We start from the raw sequence: 27812 nt of genomic DNA on the forward strand, positions 1-27812 counted from the left end.
CATCTATTCACATGAATTGCCTGAGTACAAATGACAGGTCCGCCAATGCACTGCCCTTCCATACCTTGTGTACATGATACTACTGCCATCTGCATATGTGCATACCACTATCCTATGACTCGTGTGATCTCAGTCTATATAGAGTTAAAAAACAAAAATAAAAATAAATTGTCACTGAAGAGCCTCAATCCCACATTATATGGAAAAATGAATGTAGGACTAGCACACTACACACTGCACCACATGAAGACCGCAATGAGCCACTCTATAAGCATGTACCAGCATTGTCAGGACAATTGAGACTATTGTTGCACTGCATATGCACTCTGAATGAATGTCAGTAATGTGCCTGGAAAAAGAAAAGTAACAAACAAAGCTGCCAGGAAGTAGACTCAGGATGAAAATGTGTATTTAATTAGTTTGTATGAGGAAAGACCAGCATTATGGAATGTATAGTTACAGGACTACAGGAAATGAGATTAGAAACAAAGTTTACTGATTGAAATGGCTAATGTTTTCAACACCTCATCAGAAGAAATTTATCAGAATATCCACAGTTCAAGGAAACGGAAAAAGTAGTTTTATAGCATGGATTAATTAATATACAGAAACAAGTGAAGTTTTGTTTTGAAGTAATTGTTTTGGTACGCAGAAAATTGCCATTTAACTTCAAGTACTACAGCTGTGTCTATAATTTTGTAAGCTGTGGTATTTATTGATTCTATTATTATACTGGGTGTTAAAGAGCAGATATTCAGGAATTTACGAGTGACTCCTAAGTCAATAAAAGTAAAAACATTCAAACAAATACATACCTGGAAATGCTTCATTTATCAAACACTCACCCTACTTGGGTTTTGAGCATCTATGGGTATTAAGATGAAATTGGTGAAATGTTATTTGATTGTAGTAGTTACTTAACCAAATATTAAAGAGAATGAACATAGCTGATGCTATTAACATTGTGTCACCTCTTTAACACTAATGGATTTACGCATAATAGTAGATTGGCAATTTTGAGTCCAATTGCAAAGAGCATTTCTTTCATGTCAATGGCTGTCATTCCCATAAAATTTTGATTTTGTTGTGGATTTTCCATCACAAACTCTACAATGAGATTCTTGCATACTTCATAATCACACTGCTGCCTAATCTGCTTCTTACTCACTGCAAATATGGTCATTTACATTTTTTCTTTGCCAATAGAAGTATTAAAAGTGCAGCTGGAGCCCAGTGCTCTCCTAACGCAATCTTGTCCATCATGCACAGAACTACAATGGAAATATCTTGCAGAGAGTGATCTTTCAGCTCTCACACACGCTCTCATCCTGCTGTGCGCAAATGCTATGCTTCTGACATCTGTTCCTGCAAGATTCTCACACACTTGTAGAAAGTACTAACAAGGAACTATCTGACAGTAACTAACAATGAAAATTTGCACCTAGTGAAACAGCTCTGCGTGTACTATCTGATAGTACCAAAAGTGTCTTATACTAAAAAAACACTCTCACATTTATCCCAGCCCTTAGAATTATTTCCTACAGTAAATGTAACTTTTTAAGTGGTGGCATCCAACTTTCCTCACTGGTCTCGTTGCATTAGCCATGATATGAGAACACAAGTAATATGTGTACTGGCCATCAGTAAATATTTGTTTGTTGTGTATCAACTATTTCTGAACCAGTATACACTGCCTGACAAAAAAAGTGAAGTTCCCAGAAGACACGATTGGAAGTCAATGTGGTTATGTCACGTACGCACAATTAGTGAGTTTGTAAATGATTAGAGTTCCAATTATCTTTCATAAGTAGAATGGCCACCAGAGTTCATGTGTTAGTCATGTTCAGTGTTGTCATCAGGCGTGGTAGGTTATGTAAAGTAAGACAGAATTATTAACCCTTTGTCTTACAATTTAAGTTCTGTTAGCATGAGTCGTAAGTGGCTGCAAGGTACGGATGTGCCTTACAATTCCCGGCGCTTACACACGCTAAGGCTGTGGTGCAGTATGCCTAGTGGCATCCGAAGTCGTGCAGACACCCTTGGGATTTGTAAATTCGTGTGTGGGATATCAGTAACGTGACATTTCTACAGATATAATAAATAATGACGATTAGTTGCCCATTGGAGACGAGACACTCATTGTCTCAAACACAATGATATATTCACAAACGTTTTATTTCCCTTTACAAGCAAACATACATTGATGAAATACATCTTAATAATAATAATATTCACAACAATGCAATGATCTAAGACTATATAATATTTTGTTCAAAACATTCTGGGACCTGTTACGTTAGTACGTTGGCAAACATATTGTCAAACACAGCGTCTTCACAATGACATGTACACTAATTTAATAGTCTTCGACTGTATGATATCGTTCAAAACAATCTGGCACATGTAATGCAACCGTACACTTTTTGCATTGCCACGTTGTTTCGCTGCATTGTTTATGCTTTCTGCACACTACTCAAGTTCTCGCAGGATTTACTTTTGATGGTGTTGGATCAATATGTTTGGGAAAATGTGCCCAATGTTGCGCGTGCAGTCTATGTGGTATATCGCTGGATGCTAATCGTCCTTTCCGATTATATTCCGGTAAAGGTGTAGTTTTCAACAATGATTCTGCAATGTGAATCATATATTCTGCGTAGCTCTGTCATTTGCCACAATGTCTTTTGTAATACAAAATGTACTTGTTAAATAAAGCAACATCAAATAGGTAAAAGAATATTTTGCGGTATCCTTTCACACATTTTCTCATCACAGGGAAGCATGCGAGCATCTGGTCTTAACGATCAATTCCAATCATGCCTCTATTGTATTTAATGACACATTTCGGTTTCCACAACCCATTGCGGAGAGGTGTGTCTGTGGCAATCATTTCTGCTGTTTAATGTTTTGTGGAAAGCATATAAACATCTTGTTTATCTTTCCATTTTAGTGGAAATATGCCATTACAACTCCTCACTGTATTTATCCTTTCTTTAATTTTGCCTTCAGGAAGTCTGTGGGCATGTTTTTTCTGTTTGAGTGCACTGTTCCAATCACATTAGTTTTATTGGTGAGGAGAGTTTTGAAAAGTTTTGGTGAAGAAAACCAGTTATCTAAATATAGAGTAAGCCCTTTGTGTAATACCGACTGTGATAGTTCTAGAACTACACTTTCAGAGGCACTACCACTAGCATCACGTTTGTCACTACCCGTGTATATCTTAAAATAATAGCAGTATCCTGAACTTGACACACACAATTTACAAATTTTAATACCAAACCTTGCTCCTTTTGATGGGTTAAATTGTTTGTAGGATAAGTGCCCCTTAAATTTCGTTAATGATTCATCAATGGCAATATTCTCTTGTATTGTGTACACTTCCTTAAATTTTTGATTGAACAAATCTATGACTGGCCTTAGTTTGTACAGCTTATCTGTGTTGTTGGCTAACTGTTATTCGCTAGAGGCAGAAGTCAACCTATATGCAGAAATCTCCTGAATGGCATCGTCTTCCTAAATATTGGCGTTTCTATAATGGCCCTCCTAGACCAATACATCTGAATCGACGGTTTCCTTACTTCAGCCATGATTGTACATAACGCAATGTATATTTTTATTTCATTACAGCTGATCGGAGACCACTTTTGGTCTATTTTTTTGTCTCTTCTGTTCATTGTTGAGTATGTCTTGTGCGTACCTATTCATCTCAGTTACGATGTTTTCCCAAAATGTGCTATTAAATATTACATAGAAAACGTCTAATTCTCTGATGCTTGTACTCACATGCTGTAAAGCTGCTTCCTTTATTCCGGGAATTTCCGTATACGTCCAGATTGTTGGTTTATTGTCTTCCTATTGCCACATCCATGACTCTGATTGTTGCTCTTCTTCGTCAGTATCATCTTCAATCAGCAGCCGCTTACACTGTTTTCATACAGGAGGTAAAACGTTGCTACCACTGTCACTGCCACTGTCATAATATCCTGCAAAATCATTGTTGGCTATGCCACCACATGTCTCCTTTTCTTCGTGAACACGTTTGCTACACGTTGGGGACATTGTGAAAGTATTTTTGTAATGTCGGCAGGTCCGAAGAACACTTCATGTATGCCGTGTGTACTCGAACAGCTCTGCAACGTGTCAGAGACGTTCTGGTTTCATTTGGCACGGCTGACCAACCACGTCTCTCAAACGACATGCGCTTGTTCGGTGCGGTAAATGTACCACATCTCTGATACGTCTAGCTGATGTTTGGCCAGGTCGGCACGCTACGTCTCTCACACGACATTGTAAGCTAAGGGTTTAACACCAGGGATGGTTTTGAAAGGGATCTCATTGTTTGTCTCCAATTGGCTGGCTGGGCGAATTTTGCAATATCCAGAATTGTGGGGCATTTGGATGAGACAGTGGCCCAATGTCAGCTGCACAGCAACATGAGGGCAGGCATACACATCATCACAGTTCTGGTCGTTGATGACTGACCACCACAAGGGAGGATGTGGACTCCTGCAACGTTCTGTGTCCTCCTCCACCATTAGTCAGAGACTAGCAACAGTCGGACTAGGGAATTCATGTCCTATGCACAGGCTGTTGTTAATACCACAGATGTGTTTGGAGTGGTATCATGGTAGGGAAACACTGACTGCTGATGAATGGCTATGTACTATCTTCAGTGATTAATCTTGGTTCTGGACTACCCCAGAAGTCCATCATTGGTGAGTATGTAGGCACTCTGGAGAGAAGTCCAATTCTTATACGGTTTTTGAGAGGTACGATGGCATTACTCCTGTTGTGGGGGGTCATCAGGTATGACTTCAGCTTGTGGCTGGTAGTGATTGAAGGAACGCAACCTGAGTCCTTAATGCATTACCTCTCATGTGACAGTATTGTGGGTGCATTTTTGAAGAGGACAGTGCTTATCCACATATGGCATGTGTCTTATGAGATGTCTGCATGTAGTTGAGGTATGCCCATGGACCGCATGATCCTCAGATCTGTCCCAAATAGTACATGTGTGGCACTACCTTGGACATCAGCTCCATCCCAGTGCCTGGAAGGAAAACAAGGCTTTATGACACCTTTCACAAATGAATCAGTGCATGTGTCCAGGCCACAGACAGTAGAATGTCATACTGATAATTGAGCTCATTCAGACACGTTATTTGTAAATCTGAGTCGATTTTGTAATCGCTGAAATATTAACATATTACTCTACCTGAAGTTTCATTTCATTTCGTTTCCTGCTGCCTTCCTGGGCGCTTCACTTTTTTTTCCTCCCATATGGTCACAACTAGATCTCTTCCTTAGGCAATGCTTACTCTCTACATGCAACACAGTGCACTAAACTGCAAATGTGCAGCTTAGGAACTTGAAGCTGTAGACTTTGCTCGTCAGTACCAATGGAACAACTGTTTCAAATGGTCAATGTGTCAAACAGTTTACCAGCAGTAAGTTGTTAATAATAGACATGTATACAGCCAACAGCAACACATTATGAGATTTAGAATATGTGTAACAGCCCAACCATAGTCTTTGAAATGTTATGTAATAATTGGGAAAGTGAAAACAAATATCAATCTGCCCAGCTGACATCAAAATGTGTATAACAATATGAGTGTGTCTTTGAATGGGACAGAATGATCTGTTTTCAGTAACTGGGTTTATCCAACATATATATATAGTTATAATAGAGGGAAACATTCCACATAGGAAATATATATCTAAAAACAAAGATGATGTGACTTACCAAATGAAAGTCCTGGCAGGTCGACAGACACACAAACAAACACAAACATACACACAAAATTCAAGCTTTCGCAACAATCTGTTGCCTCATCAGGAAAGAGGGAAGGAGAGGGAAAGACGAAAGGATGTGGGTTTTAAGGGAGAGGGTAAGGAGTCATTCCAATCCCGGGAGTGGAAAGACTTACCTTAGGGGGAAAAAAGGACGGGTATACACTCGCGCGCACACACACATAGCCATCCACACATATCCAGACACAAGCAGACATATTTAAAGACAAAGAGTTTGGGCAGAGATGTCAGTCGAGGCAGAAGTGCAGAGGCAAAGATGTTGTTGAATGACAGGTGAGGTACGAGTGGCGGCAACTTGAAATTAGCGGAGATTGAGGCCTGGTGGATAACGGGAAGAGAGGATATATTGAAGAGCAAGTTCCCATCTCCGGAGTTCGGATAGGTTGGTGTTAGTGGGAAGTATCCAGATAACCCGGACGGTGTAACACTGTGCCAAGATGTGCTGGCTGTGCACCAAGGCATGTTTAGCCACAGGGTGATCCTCATTACCAACAAACACTGTCTGGATGTGTCCATTCATGCGAATGGACAGTTTGTTGCTGGTCATTCCCACATAGAATGCGTCACAGTGTAGGCAGGTCAGTTGGTAGATCACGTGGGTGCTTTCACACGTGGCTCTGCCTTTGATCGTGTACGCCTTCCGGGTTACGGGACTGGAGTAGGTGGTGGTGGGAGGGTGCATGGGACAGGTTTTACACCGGGGGCGGTTACAAGGGTAGGAGCCAGAGGGTAGGGAAGGTGGTTTGGGGATTTCATAGGGATGAACTAAGAGGTTACGAAGGTTAGGTGGACGGCGGAAAGACACTCTTGGTGGAGTGGGGAGGATTTCATGAAGGATGGGTCTCATTTCAGGGCAGGATTTGAGGAAGTCGTATCCCTGCTGGAGAGCCACATTCAGAATCTGATCCAGTCCCGGAAAGTATCCTGTCACAAGTGGGGCACTTTTGTGGTTCTTCTGTGGGGGTTCTGGGTTTGAGGGGATGAGGAAGTGGCTCTGGTTATTTGCTTCTGTACCAGGTCGGGAGGGTAGTTGCGGGATGCGAAAGCTGTTGTCAGGTTGTTAGTGTAATGGTTCAGGGATTCCGGACTGGAGCAGATTCGTTTGCCATGAAGACCTATGCTGTAGGGAAGGGACCGTTTGATGTGGAATGGGTGGCAGCTGTCGTAATGGAGGTACTGTTGCTTGTTGGTGGGTTTGATGTGGACGGACGTGTGAAGCTGGCCATTGGACAGGTGGAGGTCAACATCAAGGAAAGTGGCATGGGATTTGGAGTACGACCAGGTGAATCTGATGGAACCAAAGAAGTTGAGGTTGGAGAGGAAATTCTGGAGTTGTTCTTCACTGTGAGTCCAGATCATGAAGATGTCATCAATAAATCTGTACCAAACTTTGGGTTGGCAGGCCTGGGTAACCAAGAAGGCTTCCTCTAAGCGACCCATGAATAGGTTGGCGTACGAGGGGGCCATACTGGTACCCATGGCTGTTCCCTTTAATTGTTGGTATGTCTGGCCTTCAAAAGTGAAGAAGTTGTGGGTCAGGATGAAGCTGGCTAAGGTGATGAGGAAAGAGGTTTTAGGTAGGGTGGCAGGTGATTGGCGTGAAAGGAAATGCTCCATCGCAGCGAGGCCCTGGACGTGCGGAATATTTGTGTATAAGGAAGTGGCATCAATGGTTACAAGGATGGTTTCCGGGGGTAACAGATTGGGTAAGGATTCCAGGCGTTCGAGAAAGTGGTTGGTATCTTTGATGAAGGATGGGAGACTGCATGTAATGGGTTGAAGGTGTTGATCTACGTAGGCAGAGATACGTTCTGTGGGGGCTTGGTAACCAGCTACAATGGGGCGGCCGGGATGATTGGGTTTGTAGATTTTAGGAGAAGGTAGAAGGTAGGGGTGCGGGGTGTCGGTGGGGTCAGGAGGTTGATGGAGTCAGGTGAAGGGTTTTGCAGGGGGCCTAAGGTTCTGAGGATTCCTTGAAGCTCCGCCTGGGCATCGAGAATGGGGTTACCTTGGCAAACTTTCTCTATTACCGAACGAAAGCGCTGGCACGTCGATAGAAACACAAACAGACACATACATACACACAATATTCTAGCTTTCGCAACCAACGGTTGCTTCGTCAGGAAAGAGGGAAGGAGAGGGAAAGACGAAAGGATGTGGGTTTTAAAGGAGAGGGTAAGGAGTCATTCCAATCCCGGAAAGACTTACCTTGGGGGGGAAAAAGGACGGGTATACACTCGCACACACACACATATCCATCCACACATATACAGACACAAGCAGACATATTAAAAGGCCAGAAAATATTTCGAAATGCAACAGTGACAATAATAAACGTGATTGTTGGGTTGTCTGTTCGTGTTTCTATCGACCTGCCAGCGCTTTCGTATGGTAAGTCACATCACCTTTGTTTTTAAATATATTTTTCCTGCGTGGAATGTTTCCCTATATATATATATATATATATATATATATATATATATATATATATATATATATATAATGGAAGGAAACATTCCACGTGGGAATTTCGTTAATGATTCATCAATGGCAATATTCTCTTGTATTGTGTACACTTCCTTAAATTTTTGATTGAACAAATCTATGACTGGCCTTAGTTTGTACAGCTTATCTGTGTTGTTGGCTAACTGTTATTCGCTAGAGGCAGAAGTCAACCTATATGCAGAAATCTCCTGAATGGCATCGTCTTCCTAAATATTGGCGTTTCTATAATGGCCCTCCTAGACCAATACATCTGAATCGACGGTTTCCTTACTTCAGCCATGATTGTACATAACGCAATGTATATTTTTATTTCATTACAGCTGATCGGAGACCACTTTTGGTCTATTTTTTTGTCTCTTCTGTTCATTGTTGAGTATGTCTTGTGCGTACCTATTCATCTCAGTTACGATGTTTTCCCAAAATGTGCACACACACACACATATCCATCCACACATATACAGACACAAGCAGACATATGTCTGCTTGTGTCTGTATATGTGTGGATGGATATGTGTGTGTGTGCGAGTGTATACCCGTCCTTTTTTTCCCCTAAGGTAAGTCTTTCCGCTCCCGGGATTGGAATGACTCCTTACCCTCTCCCTTAAAACCCACTTCCTTTCGTCTTTCCCTCTCCTTCCCTCTTTCCTGATGAGGCAACAGTTTGTTGCGAATGCTTGAATTTTGTGTGTATGTTTGTGTTTGTTTGTGTGTCTGTCGACCTGCCAGCACTTTCATTTGGTAAGTCACATCATAATATATATCAGGTTGATAACTTATGCTATTACACAGGAGTGACAGACTGCACAAGACCGCAACACATGGTGAACACTACCTTATTTACATGGCCAAACAGGCAATCCTGCTTCATCAGACTGTTGTGTGTTGCCAATCTGACACTGTTAAATATAGGCTGGACTTAATGTGTGCACACCACTGTGTTGACTTCCAATGTCTGGAACCGCAAGTGCCAAAGACTGCGATGCCCATATGAATGCCACTGTTGGCAAGGTGAGTGTCAAAGTTTCATGTTGCTTTTTCAAAAATCTTTCATTACAACATTTTACAGGCACCGGGCAATTTTCTTACTTTTTATAGAAGCAACGGTAGAATTTCCCATCTGCAACATGGTTGAATGTTGAGTATGCCTCCACGAAATTTTATGTAGGGAAATCTTAGTTTAGATAAATATTGGAGATTTTACTTATTTGCCAGCTTTTTCCTTAACCCCGATAGTCCTGAATTATTTGTTTTTCAAAATTGATTTATATCTTATCTACAATCATTCACAAGGTTGTAAGGAAGAAAGTAAAAGCAATTTTGAGTGTTTAGTATTTCCAAAAATGCGCGTCCTTCCTGAAAGACGTCAGAACAATGAGGGAACATATATTTAAAGTATATGACATTGCACAATTAACTTGTTTTGGCTTCTATACTTTCAAATAAACAAAAATAAATTTTAATTATGGGCTAAAACAGCTAATAAATACAAAAAACAAATAAAAAGACCTACACACATATTTTATGCACTAGTACGATAAGACAAAAAGCAACAAACATGAAGTGGTTTGTCACATTTCACGCACATAGTAGTAGTTTTTTTGTGACAACTTCGACATTTCAACTGCTGCTTCTTTTTTGTTATCTCGTCTGTTGGTAATTCAGCAACATAATGCTTTCTTCCATCAAATCTGGAATTTAGTTTTGCCCTCTTACTAGGACGTCCTCTGTTGTTAGTGACGCTCTTGTTACTTTCAAGAAATGCAGTGACAATTCGATGACGAAATGTCAGATGATCTATGGGTTCTTGGTTGTGCTTGTAAAGATCCCAGGCATTTTGCTCTGCAATGTCTATAAAATGTGCAATGATTGGGAAATACCACTTTTTCCCTCTTATAGAGCATCTATATAGGGATACATTTTGGTCAGCTCGATGTATGCCTCCCATATGAGTATTGTAGGAGTGTAATAAGTTAGGTTGAGGCACGCTAATCCTTTTCTTTTGTTCCCTGGAAAATCTTGCTACAGAGCGTAGTGGTTGCACTCTGTCAAAGTTGGTGGTTACAGTAACAACATTGTTGTCATTCCAACGTACAATGGAAATCCCGGATGCTGAGTCAGAACAAACTTCATATGATCCTCTATTTTCTTTCATCATTTTATCTACAGATGATAGAATACAATTCTTAACTCTGTTTCCTCTTATTGTTCCTGTTGCTTCCATGCCCCTCTCTTTTAGGTCATGTAGTAGTTCAACGCTGGTAAAGAGGTTATCGAAGTATATTCGATATGGAACATGTGGAAGTAATTGGTCAACATAAGTCATTACCACACCGTACCCCATACCTTTCGTTTCATAATCCTTACTACACGTGCTAGCTCCTTGGTAGGGTTCAAGCCAAATAATATATCCCCCACTTGTGCCTCCACACCAAAATTTGTATCTGCATCGGATTGGTTTCCCTTTTATGAATTGTTTGCACCTGTGACTTCCGAAGTATGGGACCATTCATCGACAGAACGATGCCGCATGTGAGGCACAAATTGTTTGAATCTATCATTCAGCATACACAGTAATGGGCGTATTTTCCCAAAACGGTCTGATTTATCTAAATTGTCATTGTTGCATACATGCAAATTGGAAAAGATAAAAGTCAAATCGATCTCTGGACATGGCATTTGTTATGAGGTCGTTGTGACTGTCTTTATCTGGTTGCCAGTACATCTTCCTGCGTGACACTGTTACATATCCACTTAGCAGAAGTATTGCAATAAACACCAACATCATATCTTCTGAACAATCACCTAGTCTATTTCTCTTGGCTGCGTATTGATTTGTGTAAGTAACCATCATTTGAAGCACTTCGTTAGCAAAAAACTGTTGGAAATATTCAAGCGGTGTTCACCCTTTCTTCATTGCAACTGTGAACATTAGAGGCCACATAGGTGTTGGATGAACTATTTCACCACTTTTCCAGTTATATTTCTTGAGGTTTAGAACTTTATTCTTCAATAGCCTTGCTGGTTTGTTTGTGGTTGTTGTTGTTATTGTTGCTGTTTTTGTACTGCTGGAGGGTCCTGGAACAACATCAGAGGTAAAGGATTGTTTCCTTAGTGCATTCACTGCATTACCATTGGTAGAAATGGCCAAATCACAAAGCCCAGTAGCACTGAGCTGACTTGCTGGTAATTTATCTACACTTGGATTTTCTTCAGCACCCGAACCTTCATCTGTTATGTCATCAGTTGAATTTAGAGGAGGGTATAATGTTACATTCACACCAGTATTAGGTACTCCCTCATCTTCTGATTCTAACATGTCCAAAAGTTCCATCAGTGTAGATCCTTTTTTGTGTGAATACAAAATGACAACATATTACCCTGACGCCCTTCTGGAAGGACGGTTGAAAACATTATTGAATTACAACTGACGAAAACTTTCAATCGTAATATGAACCCATAAATAATATAGGTTAATTCTTTAAGATATTATATGACAAGTTTCAGAATTATTGACGCAATATGAATAAAATATACACACCCATCAATGACAAGGTCAGTCAGTTCGTCCATGGTAAAATCGGCCCTATTTTCAAGACACAGTTTCTCACTCACTATGAACGGCAGCGTCAAACTGACTGTGGCAGCGCGCAACTGACTCTGCCTACTTCATATAACAATGCGTCACAGCCCGTTGCAACAATGCGTTATTCGCAAAAATAAATAATTTCAACAGTGAGTGACGTCGTCCTTCCAGAAGGACGTCAGGGTTATCTGGGTTAATATATTATTTCCAATGTTCTCTTTCCTTACTTACTTAAGAAGGCCATATCAGCATTCTAGATCTTCCTGTTGCTTTTACAATGCATTATGGAATATGGTTTTGTGTACAATCTGTTGCAGTCACTCTCTTAGGAAAAATCTATTTGAAATGACAAAATCCTCATTTAAATGGTCATTGTTATATTCTTTCCCAGTCTTTGGGATCAGTGTTTTTACAGTGAAGGACATGGATGGTAAAAAACACTGCTAGGATAAAATACTTCTAAACATACTCAAACGTTCTCTTCTGTAGGATGAACCTTTAACTTTTATATTTCTGGAAGATGTATGTGATTTACATGTTCCTGATGAGTCCTGAAAATGAAGGACAGTTATTTTGAGCACCAGTGCACTGCCAAATTTTGTTTCACACTCAAACACTGATGGTGAAATGTTTGCAAAACTACAGCAGGTGAACCGAGAGAGTGTTTTGTCACAGGCTGAGGTTTGCAGGTGGTTTAAGGAATATTTTGAGGGCTCAGAATGAACTGAATATTGTTAACACTGAGAACTGGTGAAAATTTCTACCGATTCAGACATCTTGAGCATCACAATTGGCACATGTGGGTAATAACACTCAGAGAGAAACTGAATTCTATTTTCACTAGCTTTCAACAAAATTTGCATTGCACAATTGAACAACAAAAAGACTGCCAGAGAGTTAACACACACACACACACACACACACACACACACACACACACACACACACACACACACACGACCACAGTCTCTGGCAGCTGTATATAAATTGGTTACCTCGACTTTGGGTGAACCCGTCCTACATGTCTGAACTCTCCACCAAGTAACAACTTAAGTACTCTCTGGAATGACAACTTAATTGAAATATACTGACATCAAGATACAGAGCATCATACATTTAAAATAGTTCTGTTATTAATTTCATGCTCTTGTACACAGATTAAATTTCAGTCAAATGTAAATGAAATGTTGCGGTTTTAAAATATATGATGTGACAGTATAATGTGTACGAGTTACTGACTGATTTCAAACAATGGAAAATCCACAACCGAATAATGACAATATTACGGAAAGGACAGATTGCTGTTCACCATATAGAGGAGACGTTGAGTTGTAGACTGGCACAACAAAAAGACTGCTGCACATTTGGGCTTTTGGCCAAAAGGCCTTCTACTTAAGTAGAAAACACACACACACACACACACACACACACACACACACACACACACACACCCTGCACATGCAAGACCACTGTCTCTGGCTGCTGGGACTGACTGATTTTGATATTAGTTCAGTCGTTGTTCCAAAGAATGCCTCAACGGCAGCTGATTCACAGCTTTTTATGTACTACGCCCAGTATGAAGTTAAAATTGTGGCATACTGTTTTGTTTGCCATTATGTACAGTGGAAGCAAATCACACAATTGTAATGCATTCCTAACTGCTTTTAGAAAGTAACATCACTGACAGATACCAGAAAACTAAAGCTTATGCAAACCAAAGACAGAGTGATGATAGAAATAATTTTTCTCCTGCAGATTTTAAATTACCTGAATGAACTGGTGATGTTGAGTTGGGCTGCCCATGGGTTGGTGATGGAGGAGGGGTTGCTGTAACACCATGTTGTTGTTGCTTCTGTGCGATTTGTTCAAACAGATCTGTGTCAATGAAAGATTAATTTTAATTACAATTGGCAATGGTATACCACAAATGTCTTAAACTAGCAAGATTAATATTTCTGTGTTTCAGATCAAAAACTTATCTGAATTAATACAGTGAAAACACAGACGTTTCACTGTATGCAACACCTGCACATTTACAGAGTAACTAAATGCTTGGCCCCAGTACAGTTTCATATTTTATACTATACATACAAGGTAAACTTACTAAGAACTGGGAGAAAGATCTCTAATCACATTTTAGTCACGATTAAGGTTTGGCGACTGAGATTAAAGTCCTCCTTGCGCAATGTTGTGTGTGAGTGTTTATTCCTATCATGGCTGCCAGAGATGCTTTTTCATTTCTATTGGAATATACTTATTTTGGACTTGTTATCTATTGTTTTTCAGAGGTATATGAGGGTTGTTCAAAAACTTCCAGAATTTTGCCCACAAAATTTTTCTATGTTTACCTTTTACTTATTGTCTGTAGTCTCCTTTGAAATACTCTCCTCCATAACTGATACACTGCCCCCAGCACCATTTCCACTTCTGGAAGCAGCCTTGGTATGCCTCTTGCTGGATTGTGCAAGGCACAGTCTGCGAATTTTCTTTTATCTCATCTATCATTGCAAATATCCTTTCAACGAGTTCTTCAACTTTAGAAATAAAAAAAGATCAACAGGGACCAGGTCTGGAGAGTACAGAGGGTGAGGTAGCACACTGATTTCATTTTTTGTGCAATAGTCATGCACTAACAGGGATGAACACATGGGTGCATTATCGTGGTGCGTGAGCTATGAATGACTTGCCATATTTCAGGCTGTTTCCTTCTCATTTTCTTGCAGGCATTGCAACAAGTCCTCGATCCATTAACAGTCCGTCCCTGTGGCAAGAATTCATGATGAACTCACCCTTCAAATTCAAAGACAACTATCAGCCTCACTTTCACATTTGAACTGACCTGATGTGCTTTTTTTTGGCCTTGGAGAACCTTTCCTGACCCATTGTGAAGACTGAACCTTGGTCTCACCATCATAACCATAAACTTATGTCTCACCACCAGTTACAATTCTCTTAGCCCTTTAACTGCTCTGAATGTGTTAACGTACGCCTTTGTACCTGCCCCTGTGTGCTCTGATGTGTTTATGCGCGCCACCAGTCATCCTGCCTGGTACTCTGAACGTGTCTACGCATGCCACCATAGTGGCACCTGTGTCGTCCTGATATTCTGAGATGGGCTGCCGCTTCTTCCCCTGTGGCCTCTGGCCACATTAACGTACCCACTCGTATATTCGTGCCGAGCACCTTGTAACTGTTCAGTGTTCCGCTGGCACAGTAGAAGACTCGTGAGCGTTTGCTGCTGTGTTCTTGTGTTGCAGTTTTCGTCTGTGCTTTTACTGACTGTTGACGCTGTCAACGTTTTGAGAAGAAAATGGCACACTGACGTGTTTGTACAGATGAATAAATCGTCAAAATTCTCAATAGAAGTGACAGCGAGATTGAAGTTTTCAACAGCAATGGTAGTGATTATTCTTTGACTGAATCTTGAAGAATCTTGAAGTAACAGCTGGAACAACAAATCTGTCAACAAGGGAGTGGTATATTTCAGAATCTAATGGGTCTGAGAGTCATAGTGAAGTGCAAGTGAAAAGAGCTCACTTTAGTGACATAGTTGACTGGAAGAAAAGTGATTTTTGTCCATTTATGCATGCGTTCAATGCTTCAGCTTCTGGACACAAGTGTGGTTTAGGGCCAGATTCAAGTGTTTTGTCATATTTCTTGATATTTTTAACAGAAGAACTGATGAAATCTGTAGCAGATGGAACCAACAGATTTTTTTATATACCAAAGAAAATACACCACAATCAGAGCATTCTTGTTTGTCCAGATTGAAAGCAACAGGTTTCAAGGAACTGTATTCCTTCGTCGTCGTTTGTATGTTAATGACTCATGTGAAAAAGCTGAAAATCAGTGACTATTGGTCCTCAGACATACTCTTGAACATTCCTGTTTTCAGTGAAATTATGTCCAGTGACTGTTTTCTGTTAATTTTAAGAATGATTCACTTCAGTGATAACTCTGTCAACAATGAAGGAAACAGGTTATTTAAAATTAGGTATATTGTTGATAAAATTTGCGCAACATTTCACAGCGCATTTTATCCACACCAAAAGCTCTGCATTGACGATTATCGTTTGAACAGTACATTCCCTCCAAAAGAAGTGTGTTTGGAATAAAAACATTTGTTCTTTGCGAGTGCCAGATGGGTTATATCCTGGATTTCATTGTTTACACAGGCAAAAATACTGAAACTGACTTCCACAATCTGGGGAAAAGTGGCGACATAAGAGCAACATTGATAGAACAATTTTTAGGAAAGGGACATATGCTCTATGTTGATAATTGGTATTCAAGCCCACACCTTTTCCTCTGGCTTCCTAACCATAGAACAAATGCGTGAGGTACTGTTCGCAAAAACAGATGCAGCATGCCAAAATTACAGAAAAAAACTAAAACAAGGAGAAATACAGGTGATGTCCACTGACACAATCCTTGCAATGAAATGGTGTGACAAAAGAGAATTGTGGAAGCTGACCAGCTGTAATACTGCAGAAATGGTTGAGATGGAAAAGACACACAGAAGACAGGTGAAAGATTAAGGAAACCACAACATGTTGCAAAATTCAACAAGAGTTATGGATGCTGTTGACCGCTGTGACATGCTGCTGAGTTCAGTGCAATAATGTATGAAAGACTGTCAAGTGGTACAAAAAGTTCTTTTCCCATGTACTGGATCTGTGCATTTTAAATGCCCATGCTCTCCACAGAGTAGTAACAGGACGTAAAATGCAACTAGCAGAATTTCATTTGTATCTGGTAAGAGAGCTTGTTGAAGCTTATGCAAAAGAACAGAGGAAAGCTGGCAGATGAAGGCGCTCTGGAGACGAGAATCCTCTAATATTTATAGGGAGACTTTTCCAAATGTCACTGAGATGGGAAACTCAAAGAAATTTATGCCAATGCATCGGTGCACAGTATGTTCGAAGCAGAAAGTGTGCCGCGAAACAAGATATTGCCAGTGCTGGTCCAAAACCTGGATGGAAAATATATTCATAAGGTGTAAAAGATACTACAACACTTAGGATTTCTGACTTTGAAGCCATTTACAGAAGAGTTACTGCACTCTCAAAAATACGAACTGCATTTCGCAAATGCTGTTAAATCTATTACATACGTTAAGTATAAAATTAAAACAAGCATAGTACTACATTGTTGATTTAAGCAAACACCATGTTTGTTTGCATGGCCATCTTTCGCAGCAGCTCTAACAATTAATTATTGTTAGCTTTGCCATCTTAATCTTACTGCAATTAATGAAGAAGAATTTCACACTAAGCATGTTTCTCTTTTATTTACAAAGCATCTTCTGTAGTAACTGGTGTTCCTGCTTCATATTTACATCCTTTGTACACCACTGCTTCCCCTCTCACCTCACTTATGAAACTCTAGTTCCATAAGTGAGGTAAGGTACAGTGCCAAAGCAGCAGAAGAAAAAGCTGAAAACGGCAAAAAAGACTGCCAGCTATATGTATACAAACACGTTGTCTTTGGAAGTCAACCTCCGCTAATGAAGAGAGGGAAAGCAATGGTGTGCAAAGGATGTAAACATGATGCAGGAAAACCAGTGAACACAGAAAATGCTTTGTAAATAAAAGCAAAACATGCCTGGTGTGAAATTCTTTTTCCATTAACTGCAGTAAGCTTAAGACAACAAAGCTAACAATAATTAGTTCTACATATCGTTTATTATAGTGATTCTTAGCAACATAAGCAGTTTAAATGTGCATCATGTGTGTGTCCAGTAATTCATCCGCAGATTCAAAGCCACGGAAAAAGTATCGAGATACACCATGTGTCAATGATCACACTCAGAAGGCGAGATAGATTCACAGGTTGTGAAGTGAAGGTCTTTCTGGTCTTGACCAATGGGCCGTGGGATGAACTTGGTGGCAACACAATGCATTCCTAGATTCTGTGTCAGGATTTCATGAATGATCCAACTGAAATGTTACATTCTTCTGGAGTCTCTCGGACAGCCAGTCTTTCATTGGTGTGCACAATTTTGTTGACGGTCCTGACAAGTCGTCAGTAGATGCCAAACGCATTCTGAATGAGGGTCATCTTTTAACTTCAGTCTGGCTATTTTTAGGTCTTGTGAATCATTCGTAACACTGAGTATGGCTTAAGCTCTCATCACTGTAAGGTCCCTGCATCATTTTGTGTGTGTCTGTAAAGGTTTTCTTGCAACAATGAAACTTCTGGCAGTTGCACATTACACACAGGCATGTGCGGAGATGCCAACTGCGTTTCTCTCCAACACACCATTGGTGCAAAATTACGAATGTTCTGGAATTTTTTGAATAGACTTCATATTCCTGAGCTACTTAGTCACTTGGTTACGCACTAAACTGAACTTATTCTTGTATCTTGTATCTCGAGAGAAGATTCTACATGTTTGTAAAATTTCTCCAAAGTTGCTGACTCTTGATAAGTTTCTGTTTTCTATGCCATGCAATAAAGATTGTTCATTCCCTGTATGAGTGTTTATATTTCAAGTGTCATCCAGGCTAGACACATGTAACTTAGGCAGCCAGGGGACAGATAAAGAAGCCAGTCCACACAACTGGTGACCCACACGTGATCTAGACTGCACTGCATCACAGGAAGAGCTTTCTACCATGACTGATATGCTAATGCACAGAACCGTCACTATCCACACTTGCCATGCAGCTACTGCCTTTCTGGCCATGCAACCCTCCATTGTGGTTTGTGCAAGTGGAGGCCAGTTTTCATTATGCAGAGATCACAACAGATTCTATGAAGTGTGCAATTGTGGTAAGTCAACTAGACTATCAATATGCTGCAAAGATTGATGACGTGGTATCCATGTCAGCTACAACTAATATGTATGAGAAACTGAAGGCAGAATTGATTCGTGGTCTCAGCATCTCAAGAAGAGTTCATCAACAAAGTTTTGACTTGGGAAGATATCGGTGATGAGAAGCCATTGAAGTATCTAACTTACTTGAGGAGCACCGACACTGTTCCCAATAACTTGCTATGTTCATTACGGAATAGCCACCTACCACCGCAGATAAACACAAGCCCTTGGATGCAGTGGCCAACTTGGCTGACAAGATAATGGTTGTGATGAAGCCTACTCTGACAAGTGCAGTGACAGCATCATGTAGCAGCATATCACAAACAACGGAAACACGCATGTGAAGTAATTAATGACACTATCAGCTGTGTATCTGTACCTATCATACCGGGTGATCAAGAAGTCAGTATAAATTTGAAAACTGAATAAATCACAGAATAATGTAGATAGAGAGGTACAAATTGACACACATGCTTGGAATGACATGGGGTTTTATTAGAACCAAAAAAATACATAAGTTCAAAGAATGTCCGACAGATGGCGCTTCATCTGATCAGAATAGCAGTAATTAACATAACAGAGTAAGACAAAGCAAAGATAATGTTCTTTGCAGGAAATGTTCAATATGTCCACCATGATTCCTCAACAATAGATGTAGTCGAGGAATAATGTTGTGAACAGCACTGTAAAGCATGTCCGGAGTTATGGTGAGGCATTGGCGTCAGATGTTGTCTTTCAGCACCCCTAGAGATGTCGGTTGATCACGATACACTTGCGACTTCAGGTAACCCCAAAGCCAAGAATCGCACGGACTGAAGTCTGGGGATCTGGGAGGCTAAGCATGACGAAAGTGGCGGCTGAGCACACGATCACCACCAAACGACGCGCGCAAGAGATCTCTCACACGTCTAGAAATATGGGTTGGAGCGCCATCCTGCATAAACATCGTACGTTCCAGCAGGTGTTTATCAGCCACGCTGGGGATGATGCGATTCTGTAACATATCGGTGTACCTCTCACTCATCATGGTAGCAGTTACAAAACCAGAATCACGCATTTCCTCGAAGAAAAAAAGGCCCAATAATGGTATACGTGGTAAATCCAACCCATACCGTGACTTTCTTGTCATGCAATGGCGTTTCCACGGCAGTTCTAGAATTTTCGGTAGCCCAAATTCTGCAGATGTGGACGTTGACAGACCCTCGGAGCATGAAATGAGCTTCAGTGATCCGCAACATGTTACTCAACCAATTGTCATCTTCCACCATCTTTTGAAACGCCCACACCACAAATGCCCTCCGCTTCACTAAATCACCAGGTGACAGTTCATGATGCCGATGGATTTTGTATGGATAGCATCAGAGGATACGCCTCAATGCCAACCAATAGTAGTGTATGGAATGCCGGTGCGACATGCAATTGAGGTTGACGGACATCATTTTCAGCATTTATTGCATTAATGTGGTATTTACAGGTAATCATGCTGTAACAGCATGCATTCTCAGAAATGATAAGTTCAGAAAGGTATATGTATCACATTGGAACAACCGAAATAAAGTGTTCAAACGTACCTACGTTCTGTACTTTAATTTAAAAAACCTACCTGTTACCAACTGTCCAAAATTGTGAGCCATACGTTTGTGACTATTACAGCACCACCCATCCCAAAGTGAAAAAAGTGGTCCAACTAAAACATTCATATTTCTTTACGTACTACATGAATAGGTAATAGAAAATGGGGGGGGGGTCCTATTTTTTTTAAAAAATGCAGTTGATATCTGCTTGACCTACGGCAGCGCCATCCAGCGGGCCAACCGTAGCGCCATCTGATTTCCCCCTTCAAGCTGACAAGTTTCGTTCTTTGTAGTTTTTTCGTTTGATGCTTATTTTGCGAGATATTTGGCCCGGTCATGATCAATGGACCACCCTGTATAGTACATCAAACCATCTTCAAGCAGTTATCATTCCATTCTCTAACAACATGCGCAAAAAATGAACACTAAAATCTTTCTGTGCAAGCTCTAATTTCTCTTCTTTTATTACAATGATCATTTCTCCCTATGTACTTGGCACTGACACAATATTTTCACACACTGGGGAGAAAGTTGATGAATGAAATTTCATGAGAAGATCTTTCCACAATGAGACACACTTTTATTCTAATGATTGCCACCCCAATTCGCATATCATATCTGTAGCACTTTCCCCCATACTTCATATTAATACAAAATGAGCTATTCTTCTTTCAGCTTTTTCAATGTCCTTCATTAATCATATCTGATGCGGATCTCCTGCTACACTATACTATACTCCAGACCCACTGCATTTTCTGTGTGTTCTGCCAATAAATCGCAGTCTTTGGTTTACTTTCCCCACAACAGTATCTATGTGATCATTCCAATTTAAGTTATGAATAACTGTAATCCCTAAGTATTTAGTTGAATTTCCAGTCTTTAGGTTTTTGTGATTTATAATGTAGATGTATTTAGTAGATTCCCTTAAGCACTCACGTGGATGACTTCACATTTTTCGTATTTAGTTAATTTCCAATTTTTGCACCATAGACATATCTAGTCCAAATCATTTTGCAATTAATTTTGATCATCAAATGTCTTCACAAGACAGTAAATTACAGAATTATCATCAAATAACTTCAGAGTGCTGCTCAGATTGTCTCTTAAATTGTTTATGTAGGTTGGAAAGAGCACAGGGTTTATAACACTTTGCTGGGGAATGCCAGATATTACTTCCATTTAACTCTATGACTTCCCGTCAGTTACTACAAACTGTGGTGTTCCTGACAGGAAATCACAAATACAGTCATACAACTGAGACAATATGCCACAGCCACGCAATCCGATTAGAAGTCGTTTATGAGAAACGATGTCAAAAGCCTTCTGAAAATCTAAGAATGTGGAATCAATTGATAGGATGCATTACTTCATGAGAATAAAGAGCTGGTGGAGTTTCACAAGAACGGTATTTTCTGAATCCATATTGGTTTTCTGTCAATAAATTGTCTTCTTCAAAGTAGTTCATAAAGTCTGAACTCAAGGTATATGTTTCAAAATCCTACTGCAAATCGATGCTAGTGGTTTGGATCTGTAATTCAAGAGGATTATTCCTGTTTCCTTTCTTGAGTATTGGTGTGGGTGGGATGATGGGAGGGTTGGAGGAAGCTAGCTCTCAAGAAAAGACTATCTGAAACTTAAGCAACTTTCAATCAGTGTGTGTGTGTGTGTGTGTGTGTGTGTGTGTGTGTGTGTGTGTGTGTGTGTCAAATCTTCACGATCTCCACTGTTTGGTGAGAAAGAACTACTCTCAGATAGACATTAAGAATACTGTCAGTTAAAAAATGTTTGTAAACGCCTGAGAGTGAATCTGTGTTGCTGTGCACCATAATAATATAATTGCATGCGTTCATAAAAGATGAGCAAGCAGACTGGTGGTTGCATAAATGTTTTGTAATTGTGTGACTGTAGGCATCTGTGGAAAATTGTAACCACTAACAATAGTGTTAATGTAAAAATGTTGAGATGTGATGTATAGTCTACACCTTGAGCTAAGGAGGGTCAAATTGTTAGCATGTTACAAGGCGGTAATATTGTGATTTACATTAAGCATCGGTATCAATAAAAGATTCTTATGTTGCATATTTTGCAGATCTTATGACTATAAGATAGCACAATACTTACAATGCAGGGAGACACACACACACACACACACACACACACACACACACACACACACACACACACACACATTCTGCATCATTACAGATATAATATGAATATTAAATATAAAGTAAGTATTTTGCTGCTCATGCTGACTGAGGTGAGATCTGAAAATAGGGTATCACTGCTGTTATATTACGTAGTCGGCTGGTAAGTGTAACTTGTGATAACTTCCCTCATACAGTCTTACTACGTATTCTCAGAAATGGTGTCTAATGGTTACAAAGCTGTAATTTCACTCATATAGCGATGGCAAGTTGATGGAAAAACTTTAAATTGGTCCGTATTTGCAATAAAAAATGTTTTATAGATGAGCTGTATTTTATGTTACTACCTACATTGCATAGGGGCTTGTTATACAATTTCCTATTAAATAATTGTCATCCGTCGCTTGCAGCAAAAATGAACAATAAGGTCAAATCCCATTTGATAATTCTGTAACAGTTGACTGTGTAGCTTTCCCCTCAAACTAATTCTAGAACATATATTTTACAGCATAAATTTGTTAATATACATAATACACAGGGTGACACAGATAAAAGTAGCCAGTGCAAGTGTAAAGGAAATGTAGTGTAACTACAGAAACAAAGCACTCAAATAGACTTCTCATTTATTTAAAATGAAAAATATAGTAAAAAATACATTTATAGAAGATCTTGAAAGTGAGCCCTGCAACATCAATACACAGCTACGCATGTCTAAGTGTATTCAGATATATCCGGATATCAATGGCAACAACTGTGAGGCGGCTGCTGTATTTCAGTTGCTGTACTACAATGTGTGGGATTGTTTCGTAGACTTTGGTCTTCAAGTGTTCCAGCAAGAAAAAAAAATCACATGTTGTTTGATCCAGCGAACGTGGTGGCCATATATGTTTGCTGACAATTTGTTCCTTAGTGAACATATCGACTTGTTTCAGGAGTACCTTAGATGTGTGGCATGTTCCCCCCTTCTTGCTGGAAGAAGGAGCATTGTCTTTCATATTCAGTGAGTTGAGCACAAAATGTATCAAAATTTTATACATATTCAACCACGTTGAGAGTAGTGTCAAAAAATATTGGTCCAATGACGTATGTTTCCATTACACTGCACCAAATGCCGATTTTTGTCATCATGGAGTGGTTGCTGACGCACAATGTTAGGGTTCTCTATTGCCCAGTACCTTGTGTTCTGTGAATTCATGTGACCGGAATAATGAAACCATGCTTCATCACTCATGGTGTAATGGAAAGGGTCTAACAAACCATGTTATTCAAAACCTACATGGAGTAATCTACTCGTTTCTGACTTTTATCCCTCCATAACTGCTGCACAACCATCACATGATATGGCTTCACATTAAGACTTTTCAATCTGCACAGGTAACACCGCCTACTTACATGCATCTACTGGACCGATTTACACGTAGACTTCTTTGGGCTCTGAATAATTCTTTGGCGAATGCCTCCAATAACTTCTGGTTTGTGAACTGAAAAATTATTTGTCATTTTACATAGGTGTGTCAATTTTTGTGCACACTCTGCATAGCTCTCTTTGCTGGTAGTTCTCTATCCAGATACTTAACCCCAAAAATTTTGTGAGTTTCTTTAATTGAACCTTTATTCACATATGCTTCCACTATTTCAATTCATTCTTCTATTGATTCGGACATTTTGCAAACTGCAAAGAAAAATGTCCGACTTCACTGATGAAATAAAATGAAATGATGACAGGAAAATGCTAGCAATCGATTATAGCATAAAACTGTCCACTGTTTTCGCTGTTTATTCTATTTCAGATGTTGAAATATTGCATTCACATTCAAAGAGGACGTGGGCTACTTTTAACTGCATCGCCATGCATTATGTCATCATTACATCACAAATTGTCCAATTTTCAACTGATGGTGTAGGCAACCATCCATGACAATTTACAGTATGCTGTTTCTTTTATATACAATTTGTGTATACTTTGTTGTTATGGTTATGTGGTGTATACTACTCTGAAGTTACATTTCATCTGTTAATTGCAATACTAAACAAAAATGTGAACCTATTACATTAGTCATAATTGATGTCAGGCAGTGCAGACTGCCAGCAGGTTGTATCTCTCAGCACTAGCTTCTGTCATACTCCAAATCCAGTTGTCATAACAACAAAAATAATATTTTTCACAATATAATTGGATAGATTAAAATCCACTCACCATGTGGCAGCAGGAGAACACACATATAAGTTAGTCACTCTGTCACAGCCAACATGACTTTCTTTACACCATGAAGTGCCAAGATGTAGCATGTATCTGCCTTGTTCATGTTCGAAGTTGTACATACTTTATAATAGAACATCCCGTAAGTCAATGTAGTGGTTCGACACTTATCGTATGTTGTTATTTAAAATTTTTTACTTATTAGAGATATTCCATTATTATACACTGATGGAAAAAAATTGCAACATCAAAAATAAATTAATAAAGCTTAATGAAATTTCAGGAATACATTCATATAGGTAACATATTTAAGTGATTAACACTGCAAGATCACAGGTTAATGAAAGCGCGAGATAAGTCATTGTAAATGTGAACTGCTGGTACATTAATAACCGGTGTAACCACCAAAATGTGAATGCGAGCAGGCAAATGTGCACGCATTCTGTTGTACAGGTGTCAGACGTCAGTTTGGGAGATGGACTTCCACACCTGTTGCACTTGGTCAATCAATACGTGTGTTGTGTGGATGACGCTGGATTTGTCGTCTGATGATGTCCAATATGTGATCAATTGGAGACAGATATGGTGATTGGGCAGGCCAAGCAACAAGTTGACACACTGTAGAGCATGCTGGGTTACAACAATAGTATGTAAGCAAGTATGATCCCGTTGGAAAACACCCCCTGGAATTCTGTTCATGAATGGCAGCACCAAAGGTTGAATCACCAGATTGCTTTAAAAATTTGCAGTCAGGGTGCACGGGATAATCTAAAGTGCTCCTGTTGTCATATAAAGCTGCACCCCGACCATACTCCAGGTGTAGGTCCAGTGTGTCTAGGCACTAGAGAGGTTTGTTGCAGGTGCTCAATTAGTTTCCTCCTAACTAACACATGGCAATCACTGCCACTGAGGCAAAACCAGCTTTAATCAGATAACACAACAGACCTCTACCCTGCCTTCCAATGAGCTATTGCTCGACACCACTGAATTCGCAAATGGTGGTGGTTTGGGATCAGTGGAATGCACGCTACAGGGCATCTGACTTGGAGCTGTCCTTGAAGTAACTGATTTGTAACAGTTCGTTGTGTCACTATGGAGCCAACTGCTGCTCAAATTGCTGCTGCAGATGCAGTGTGACGCGTCAGAGCCTGCGGCAAACGTGATGGTCTGTCCGGGGTACAGTCTTCTTGCAACCGTATGTTCTTGTGACCACCACTGCCAACAATCGTTTACTGTGGCTACATTCTTGCCAAGTCTTTATGCAAAATCGCAGAAGTGACACCAGGTTTCTCATAGCCCTATTACACAACCTCATCCAAACTCAGTGAGGTACTGATAACAGCATCTTTGTCACCTTAAAGGCATCCTTGACTACAATCAACTCACCACATCCAATCTCAAACGCAACTAACATTCATTATCTTTACAGTGTGTATTTAAAGAAAATCTGATTTGCATCCTTGTAGTGGCACTGCTAGTGCCACTCTTACATGGAATTTGATTAGGCTTCATCTTTCAGATGTAGAAACAAGCCTACTAACTTCCGTTTATGTCACACAACTACTTCCTGGGGTTGTGATTTTTTTCTGTCAGTGTATGTTGACTTTGGATTGTTTCTGTTGATATGAGCAGAATTTTATGAGAATTGTTATTTTGCAGGATATTGTATAGCCCTCATGTGACAGAGTGGTGTAAACATTGTATGATGCCTGTTTTTATGGGTAGGTAATTTTTTTCTCACTTGGATGTTGTGTATGTCCTACTACCTTTATTTTTTGACTGTAAGCTTATAACCTCGACATGTTCTATTAGGATGGCAATACATACTGCTGAAACTAGTAATCCAGTAACTGTGTTTACACAGCAATATTGGCAAATAAATTGGTTTTCATAAGAAGACTACAATACAGAATTGTAGATGACCACCTGCACAGACTGCTCATGTCAGGTACCCATAAAAATGTTGATGACAAAAGAACTTTATTCTTGCTCAGAAACCACAAATGCAAAATTTTTTCAGAGAGCTATTTACTGTCTCAATGGTGTTATAATTTTGGAGGCAGGGGAAGATGGCATGAGAGGTGGATGGAAAAGGAGACTTCACAAATACATACAGTGTGAAGAGGGATGGCAGTTTTAATTGCACGATGTACAAATACCCAAGCCCAGCAAATTACAAAATGGGAGACTGAAAATCAGTACTTGTACTACTGTGACTACACACATAAGAATACCTGGCAATGACAGAGTAGAAGTAACAACAAGGAGAAACAGAAAGCTGTTGATATCAATTTACATATCCCAACATGTCCCATTGAACTGACATTGTCACACAATATGAAGTTCAAATGCACAGCCACTCCTTCCCTTATTTCACAAGGCCACAGTTTGTTACATGTGTTTCATGTCTTGCATTACTTAGGAGCTTTTTAGAAGAAACAGCTAACATTCCTTCCGATGGGAGATGTTCAACACTACTTACATCTGACTCAACGTTCCTTCTTATAAAGTGATAATTGATCTACATATCTACATGCTTGGATCCAGGATTCGTCACTAGATTCCTGGATTTCTGGCAAAGTGAATAGCTTCTTATTATCACAATGACATTCAAGTGACTTTGTAACACTACTTGAATCTACCTCACATGAAAGTTGTCTAGCCACAGTAAATCTTGAACAGCTGATTTCAAATCCATATATTCAGCTTCACAATTCCAATCCCACAGAAAGCAGGTGTTAACAGATGTGAAAATTACCAAACTATCAGTTTAATAAGTCACAGCTGCAAAATACTAACACGAATTCTTTACAGACGAATGGAAAAACTAGTAGAAGCCGACCTCGGGGAAGATCAGTTTGGATTTCGTAGAAATGTTGGAACACGTGAGGCAATACTGACCCTACGACTTATCATTAGAAGCTAGATTCAGGAAGGGCAAACTTACGTTTCTAGCATTTGTAGACTTAGAGAAAACTTTTGACAATGTTGACTGGAATACTCTCTTCCAAATTCTGAAGGTGGCAGGGGTAAAATACAGGGAGCGAAAGGCTATTTACGATTTGTACAGAAGCCAGATGGCAGTTACAAGAGTCGAGGGACATGAAAGGGAAGCAGTGGTTGGGAAGGGAGTGAGACAGGGTTGTAGTCTCTCCCCGATGTTATTCAATCT

At 39.8% G+C, this 27812-nt stretch overlaps 1 protein-coding gene across 4 annotated transcripts in view; it reads right to left on the reverse strand.

The window, feature by feature from the left end:
* Positions 1–27812, reverse strand: part of LOC124614660 (exportin-6-B) — a 305273-nt gene that overhangs the window by 171072 nt on the left and 106389 nt on the right. For all 4 annotated transcript variants that reach the window (XM_047142962.1, XM_047142963.1, XM_047142964.1 and 1 more), the window contains one exon: positions 13667–13774. In XM_047142962.1, the coding sequence (XP_046998918.1) occupies positions 13667–13774 (108 nt within the window). The remainder of the gene's footprint in view (positions 1–13666; positions 13775–27812) is intronic.

Source organism: Schistocerca americana, chromosome 1 (assembly GCF_021461395.2).
Source record: "Schistocerca americana isolate TAMUIC-IGC-003095 chromosome 1, iqSchAmer2.1, whole genome shotgun sequence".
NCBI lineage: Eukaryota > Metazoa > Arthropoda > Insecta > Orthoptera > Acrididae > Schistocerca > Schistocerca americana.